Source organism: Gossypium arboreum, chromosome 5, assembly GCF_025698485.1.
Source record: "Gossypium arboreum isolate Shixiya-1 chromosome 5, ASM2569848v2, whole genome shotgun sequence".
In the NCBI taxonomy this organism is placed as follows: Eukaryota; Viridiplantae; Streptophyta; class Magnoliopsida; order Malvales; family Malvaceae; genus Gossypium; species Gossypium arboreum.
Genome location: NC_069074.1, coordinates 10,232,332 through 10,240,795, shown reverse-complemented (window position 1 = coordinate 10,240,795; position 8,464 = coordinate 10,232,332). Strand labels below are relative to the sequence as shown.

Genomic DNA, 8,464 nt, shown 5'->3' with positions numbered 1-8,464 from the left:
TTGATTTCAAGCAGTGGGCCGTTCTGTATATATTAGACTGTCAAGGGCATAGAGTTCAAACATTTCTCATTTACAAATCTCAAATTCATTGCAAACACATGGGTGGATCATGACATAATTAGTTTACAAGTAGTTAAACGACACGACACATCCAAGAAATCAAAATTGGATCCGAAACTGATATTCATCAACAACAACAAATGATTTAGATCCCTAAGATGGGATTTCTGGCTTCATCGATTTCAATGAGTAGGAGATGGTTTGGATGTGATCCATTTGGTCCTTCAGAATACAGGGTTGGAAGGTAAGCTTTATAAGCAGGTAGGTAACGTGAAACAAAATCTTTCACCTGTCAATATCCCCCACAGTTTTTGAATTAGATATCAAAAGGGAACATATATATATATAATATATAAACTTTGGTGAATGTAAATATGTATATGCACCTCCTCATCTGACATTCCAGGTTTTCCTGCCTGCCTCATGGCTATCTCAGCCTGCCCAAAATCATTTTCAACCAATACTGTTAGAAAAATCTATGCTTCTACCACTTAAAAGGAGGTTTGTCCCAACTAACTCATCCTTTTTCTTAAAGCATTCGTGTCCATATGTGGTCTGAGTAACATAGCTATATAGCCTATAGGGAATGTGACTCATAAGAGTAGTTCAATATAAGAACCAACCTGCAGACGCCACTGGTACACACAACTTGGGTCCTGAATTTTGATCACAATCCATGCCTTAATGAACTTGTCCCATGCATCATAATATGCTTCTAGGTTTTTGTTCACTCTTTCCAGCTGTAACATCAATCACACCATCAGCTTCATCTCCAAAATCAGTTTGGTTTCAGAAAACATAAATAAATACTAAATCCGTAGCAGCAACACCGAAAGCGCACTTGACCTGTGGATCAACAGCTTTAACAACTTCATTCGCAAGGGGTTTGAAGCCAAGCATCCAGCCTTCATACAGAACAACCTGATTGAATTTAAAGAAGGCCAACGAAATGAACATCTTGCCTAATTCATACTAGCATAATCATGTTATGGAAATCATTTTCAATACATTCACATAATGAATCACGTTACTCTTTCAACCAAACTGTACCCACCATTCCCCACCTCTAGCTCAACATTCTCTTACCGTTAGTGGTCCCTCAACTTCTGGCCATGTCGAAGAATCAGCTCTGTCACCTCTCCCACCATATGCAGACTGTAAACAACAATGTTATTAGTACGTAATTGGAATGAAAGGGCCAGTAAAAATGGTAATATTGTGCTTACTTTATCATATCGAGGAAGCTTCATCTTCATGCCTGTTTAACTCAAACCAAGTCACCAACAAAGAGATGAACAAATGATGAACCGTAACATGGAAAGATGAGTGTTGAACACTACCTTCTTTAGTCAACTTGGTCAGAGCTGTCAGGGTTTCAACGGAGAATGGAAGATCATGGCTCCCAGCATTTCCTCGCAACTGAAATAAGAAAACCATTTTATTCTTCTGTGAGTAACAAAACAATTGCTCCCCCATTAAGTCTGAAAAGCAAATACAATGAAGAAATCATTAGTCACCTCACCTCTAAAAGAGTATTTCCTGGGTTCTGTTCTCTCAATTCGGCCTATTATCAATGGCGCACTGTGTCAGAAAATGATGAGAAAATGTAAAACATTTTTAGGAAAAATTATTATTAGTAGTACCTGACCTTCTGCTGTCAAATAGAAATCATCTATAGATAATGTTGCAGAGTTCCTGAGATTATGGTGGATGTTAGTAATTTCATTTGTTTCCACTTGCTCGATTTACGTTGCTAAACCAGATACGAATTACTTCTACTTATTAAATTCCAATGCCCTTCAAGCTACCTGCCAGTGATCCTGAAAAGATAATCAAGAGCAAATACAAGTGTGGTCTTCCCACAACCCTGTGGTGCACTGAAACCAATCTGCCATTTCCACAAGATTAAAAGAACCGGTCAAGTATGCCACCTGCACTGCCCTTTCACTATCCTAATGGAATGAAATGTAACAGGGCTTTTTTGCTAACACTGCCCCAGCACTGTTTTAAGGTTCATTAATGTACTAGTTATATGAAGTACTAACATTGTATTGATGCAGTGGTTGACAATTTTATCTACATTTTCAATGCATTGGGTGAAGATATTACTATATATATATATAACCTTAAAGAGTGCCCTTAGGGTAGCAAAACCCAATAGAAAACACTACTGAAATGTGCACAAAGAATGAGAACACCAACAAACACAAAAATTATATCCATACCACTAACGGAGGTATCTCTTCTCCGTCTTTAAATTTGGACGCATGCTGTGATATCTGGTCTTCACACCACACAAAGACTGGTATGTAGTAGTGATAAAACCTTGCTTTCTGAGGAGTAGTAAGGTAAAGTTCATCCAGCTGAAACAATCGACAAAGCTTCGAGCCATAAAACAACCACTTGTCAATAGACTCTGCCACCTTTTCCTGGGTCAGTCCCATTTTGTCGACAAGAGGACCAGAGCATATGAACTCGAAGAGGTCCTCTACGGAGGCAACTTCTGCAGGTTTCGTGCGAGAAACTGAATATATTGGACCCTGCCTCGATCCACCACCACTGCTCGCATCACGATGCAAGGGATTAAGTTGCAACCATGAGCTGCCACTGCCTGCAGGAAGTCAGGAAGAATTCACAAAAGGAATGGAGATAAACCATGAGCTAAACTGAGATGGTCTCAAAGAGTAAAACAAGAAGTAATTATTTTTCATTTTGAAACAAGAGCAGGAAGTAACTTGAGAAAGAAACCAAAATAACCTTACTTTATATCAAAATCCATTAAAAATGCTAAAACTAAAGCTAAAAACTGACTTCAATTAGACAACTCCAAAACACATAAAAAAAAAAAATTTGTGGTACCTAACATAATATTTTCTCAATTTTGGTTTCTACGAGCTACCTTTTAATGGGTAGTAAGATCGTCTCCAATGAAACTGTAGTGGTGAATTTAAAATAATAGTGAAATATTTCAATTATAGTGATTTACGGTGATATGAATTATAATGAAAAGGGAATTATAATTAAAGAAATTATTATTGAAACAAAAATATATAACGAAAATTATATTTTATTCGATGTTTATGAAACTAATAAATAAATTATATTTTACTAAAATTATATCTATGTCAAACAATAATTTTATTATATGATTATTTTTGAGGAAATTTTATTGTATTGAAATAATAATGCCAATAAAAGAAAGAAAACATTAAATAAAAAAGTTTAATAAGATATTAAAATAATAAAATTTGTAATGAAAAAGAAACGTCCAATAAAAGTAAAAATAATTAAAAAGTGTTGACGAAACAATGAAAGAAAGATTTGAGGTTGAATAAAAAAAATAAGAAAGAAAAATAGCATCATGGGTAAAAGAGAAAGAAAAAAAAAAAAAAAAGCAACTGGAGTTGCGAAATTTCTGATGGCCCTATAAGGCTCCAGTCAATATTTTAACTTCCAATGAAAGTCATTCCCAAACAAAAATAATAACACGGTGAAAAGAGAATATTATTTGATATTTCATATTACCGTGGCTTATTTTGGATCCAAAGTTAAGAACAACCTTTTCTTTTTTACTCCTCTATGCTGAAATTTTCTGATACTAAGTTGTAAAGACTTCAATATCGGTCAAGGACAAAATATCAACCACGAAAACATTTCAGATAAGCAATCAAAGATTAGAGTGACAGATATAGTTTGCTTAGCAATTTGGGCATACAAGTAGATAAAATTCCCACTAATAATATAATCTCAGTAGATTGGATTTCTAGAAAATTTACTCAACCTTTTATACTCACATTTCCCAGAAGCCATCATTAAACAAACATAGGAAGATTAAATTATGAATACCAAATTTTTTGAATACCCATTGAGAAATAAAACATAGAAAAATAAATTACTGCGACTAAAGCAAAGATAAACATGGATAAATAGAAAAGAAAAGAAAGGGGGAGAGAGAGAAAGACCTGAATTAGAGAAAAGAATTGATTTGGTTTGTGAAAAGAGAGAAGAAATAGAAGGATAATGATGCAAAGAAGACGTAGCTTTATGAACTGTTTTGGTATTCGCATTTTGAGTTGAAATTTTAATATTAGGATGCAAGGGGGTGGCTTGGCATGGCGTATGCGTAGTGAAAGCCGCCATCTCTCTCTCTCTCTCTCTCTCTTAGGTGCAGCAATCAAGGATAATGGATGGCTTGGGCTTGCGTCCTAGGTTCCAGCTAACGCTTTTCTCTTTATATATAATAATACCATACAATAACTTTTGAATAAAAAGTTGGGGATCCAAGATATGTGACCATGATAAATAAATTAATTAAAAATTTATTCACTAAAGTTAAAATAGTGATTTAATGTTTAAATAATATATTAAAATTGATTAAGTCTTAATTCAATTAGTATTAGTATTATTATTGATATAAAAGAATATTGATAATTTTAAATATTATATTAAAAAATATTTATTAAAATCACGATATTACACTTATATAAAAAGAAGAAAATAAAAATATGATAAATTAAACTATATTTTAATCTTGAATACAAAATGTAGAAATATTAATACTTGACATTAAATGAGGCAATCAAGTTCGAAGGAAATTTGTTTATAGGAATATTATGTATATTTGTTAAAGTTAGGCTTCTCCACCCTATTTTACAAGACTTTGTACCGATCCATAGATTTTATATAAGAAAAATACAGATTTGCGAATGATATTATGACTACTTTTGCTTCGTATAAAAGTTTAATGTTCTTGATCTTAATTATTAATGGCTTAAAGAAAATTTGTCCAATTTTTATTATAAAAAATCACTTCTTGATTCATAATTAAATCAAGCTTGAACAATAAGCACCATTCAATTCTCGTTGATTGGTTTGATTTTGTTAACACAATTTTGATTGATTAGTTGAATCTAATAGGAAATAATTTTTGAATTTATTATTTTATTTAAGCGTAAATATCAAAATTATTATTAACTTTATATAATTTATAATTTATACATTAAATTTAATTTTGTGTATTTGTATATATTAAATTATATGGAAATTACTGACATAATATTTTATTAGATTAAAAACAAACAAATAATTTTAAATTATTTCTATCTAGATCAAAAATAAAATAAATTTCTTGGAGAAATAAGAAATTCTTATAATGTGAAAATTAAATTAAAATTAAAGTTTTAATGTGTAAAAATATACCAAATTAAAATGGATATATAACATTGAGGTTATATATAATTTAGGTTATTTTAATTAAAACCTGCAAAAAGTAATAGGTAAGAAAATAACAAGATACCAACTTTTTTTCTGGTCTTAGCTCCAACCAAGAAATTCTTGGCTCAAATGTTGTCCACATCTCGTATTGCTTGAATCGGTCGAGTGAGTCACTTTCTGACAGAGAAGGACAAAAGAAAATGGGAAAGCATATTAACCATAAAAATAAAATATTAGCGAAGTTTTTCTTTTTAATTATTAAATTCTGGTTGTCCGGCAGATATAAAATTACACATCGAATTTTTATATTAGGGACAAAAGTTTTTTAATATTATTTCCGAAATAAATTTTTAAGAGACATCGGTTTTTACATTTTTTTTCCTTTTTTTACTATATAACCCAATAAAATTGAGTGGTAGAGCATCTTTTAATATATCCCACAAAATCCAGCAAAAATTATCTGAATTCATGGTGAAAATTACCACAAAACCCTCGGATCCCGTTTTAGTTTTTTATTATTATGAAAAATAAATAAATTAATCTTTATAGATTAGATAAATGAGTAAAATAACATTTACACATTTATTTAATTTGATCCTGCTCTTTTATTAGAAATAAATTATTTTTTAAATTAATAAGGCTAAAAGGTAAAAAAGTTAGTAACAAATTTTTAAAAAATTTCAGTTAAGCCCTTTTAAAATTTAAAAATTATTATAAAAATTAGGAAATTTATAAACAAAATTTATAAAATTAATAAAAATTTTATTAAAAAATAACAATGTTGACCAAATAAAAGAGTAGGGTCAAATTTTTTAATCTTATAACGATTAGATTTTAATGGGACTTTATTGTTATTGTTTAATAAAATTTATATATTTTTTATAAATTTTGCTTATTTTTAATAATTTTAAATTTTAAAAAGTTTAATTGATTTTTTAATTTATTACTAAGGCCTATTTAACCATTAAGTCTTATTAGTTTCAAAAAATCTAATTTACTTATAATAAAAGGGTAGAGGTCAAATTGAATAAATGTAATGGTTGAAGACTAAATTTGTTATTATACCTTATATATAAACACCAAATTTTAGCGGAAGAGTTATTTTATTCACACGTAAAATAGGAGCTAATTTTTTTTTTAAATAAAAGAACTAAAATGCAATCTTAAAATATAATATAAAAAATTGTCAAACTTTTACAAAAACTTCATTTTAAATCTCAAATTAAATATATTCGTACCCAAACCAAGAAAATTCCTAACCTATTTTTCTCAGTTATCTCCCACTTTAAACCTATTCTATACAATAAACAACCATTTCCATTCTTTCTTTCTTTCTTTTTTTAATCGAGGAGGGAATAAGGTTATCAAGATCAATTCAAATTATTATACCTACAACATAATATTTTTTCATTGGATTAAAAGATTATTAGCTCAACTCTCATAATTAAAAGGAAGAAAAACATTCTTTAAAATGCTTTCTAGATTTTATTAATTTCTATGAATTATAATGTAATCACATTTGACTAATCTCATCATTTTAAAAACCCGTTAATTATCATATATTAGAAATTTCTAGTCAATTTAAATAGATAATTTCTTACAAAACTTAAATAAATAATTCAAGTCTCATATTCAAGTTAAATAATTTGGTTCAAATTTAAAATGTAAAATTTAGATAATTTAAATAGTTAACTATAAAATCAACATTATTTTTTATTCACAATTTTGATTAAGAAAAATAAACGAAAGATTATTTGCAAATTGATTGAGTTTTTATACAATTACTAGAAGATTCATAGATGTTGTCTTTGAACAATTTGAACAGTCATCTAATTAATATAGCCTTTTAATTTATAGTATAAATAGAAGTCTTATATGTCGTAAATATTTTACCATTTAGAGGGGAGAGGGTGAAGGAGAAACATAAGCACTAAATCCTAAGTAAGTTATACAATTCCAAAAAAAAATTAGGCTTAATATATCTTCAAAAGTCTACTTCTCCTTTTAAATGGAAGTTTCCCAAACATGCTTACTCTAAGGATCAAATTTAACTAAAAGGATTAGTCATAAAATCTATAGTAAAATTAATCTCACATAAAGTATATTGGAATTGAATCAACTAATCTCTCTCCACAACCACTTGTATTCATATCTTAATCCAACTGTTGTGAAGCCATCAAATAATTAAAGAAACAAGTGTCTTTGATGTTCTCACAATAGCATGGAAAGCCTCTAAGAACTCGTGGATTGAGGAGTTATCAAAGACAATAATGGAGTAGTTGGTTTCTCATTCTCTTTTATCCAAAGGTGAATTAAAGGAGCTGGTAGGCCCGCTCCCCTAAATTTTAAAATATTTATTTTAACCCTTTAAAATTTTTAATTTAAATATTATAATTAAATTTAAAAAACATAACAATTTGTGTTTGCCCCGAAGTTTTCTAAATTTTGTAGCTTGATTTCTTTTACATGGTTTATAATTTTTCTTATATCAAAATTGATAATATTTTTAGATTAATTTGATAAATTAATATAAAATAGTATCTAAATATTATTTGTAAAAATATTTGATAATATTTTTAATTTAATTTAGTAAATTAACACAAAATAACATTTAAATATTAATTTAGTAAAAAAACTTAAATAATCGGTACAAATAATAAATTAATAAATTTTACTTTTTCAAATGTTAATTTAAACTTTATATAAATATCCGTCAAATTATAATTATTTTTCGCTTTGCTCATGCTTTATTATCTCTTGAATTAGTGTTGGAGAATAGTATTTATAGAGGAACATTATTAAATTTAATGTGAAAAGATATGAATTTTTTAGAGACAAATAAAATGTGTAATCACAGAAAGTTAAGGATAGGAGTAGTTTAGATTAGCGAATAATGCCGCCGACTCATTTGCACGTAAAAAGGAATCTCAATTGGAAACGTTTCTTAGGATGATAAATATTTTTGGTCATGTTACTTTGAAATAATTTAATCCGAATAATAAGCTTAATTTATTTTTATAAAGTCAGGTTCCATTTTATCCTATATGCGGTTAACAAATAGGCAATAAATTATTATAATAATAGTACGTACTTCGTGGAGATTCCAACAGCAATAAAAACCCAGAAAAAAAAAAAAAAGAAATCTATCACAATGATTTCACGTCGTTAACATTAGAACATGGGAAATAGT

General features: G+C 28.8%; 1 protein-coding gene across 2 annotated transcripts; it reads right to left on the bottom strand.

Annotated features, from left to right (window-relative positions):
* On the bottom strand, positions 1 to 4,330 carry LOC108451786 (D-glycerate 3-kinase, chloroplastic). 2 transcript variants are annotated; one of them, XM_053029171.1, is made up of 12 exons: positions 4,023 to 4,330; positions 2,286 to 2,671; positions 1,869 to 1,948; positions 1,704 to 1,755; positions 1,583 to 1,624; positions 1,401 to 1,479; positions 1,287 to 1,318; positions 1,147 to 1,215; positions 907 to 981; positions 684 to 800; positions 447 to 497; positions 1 to 349 (listed from the first exon to the last, which is right to left on the bottom strand). In XM_053029171.1, exons 1-12 carry the CDS (start codon positions 4,198 to 4,200, stop codon positions 206 to 208), a joined length of 1,305 nt encoding a protein of 434 aa, XP_052885131.1. In that variant the 5' UTR covers positions 4,201 to 4,330; the 3' UTR covers positions 1 to 205. The 2 variants fall into 2 exon arrangements, with proteins under 2 accessions (XP_052885131.1, XP_017604955.1); XM_017749466.2 differs by lacking the exon at positions 4,023 to 4,330 and adding an exon at positions 2,920 to 3,025.
* Positions 4,331 to 8,464: the final 4,134 nt, after the last annotated feature.

What these genes read in the sequence shown, in the direction of transcription:
- LOC108451786 (XM_053029171.1), bottom strand. Translation starts at nt 4,200, where the DNA reads ATGGCGGCTTTCACTACGCATACGCCATGCCAAGCCACCCCCTTGCAT. An exon ending in GACCAAGTTGACTAAAGAAG is followed by an intron (nt 1,319 to 1,400) that starts GTAGTGTTCAAC and finishes TGAGTTAAACAG; the next exon opens with GCATGAAGATGAAGCTTCCT. An exon ending in TGTACCAGTGGCGTCTGCAG is followed by an intron (nt 498 to 683) that starts GTTGGTTCTTAT and finishes GATTTTGGGCAG; the next exon opens with GCTGAGATAGCCATGAGGCA.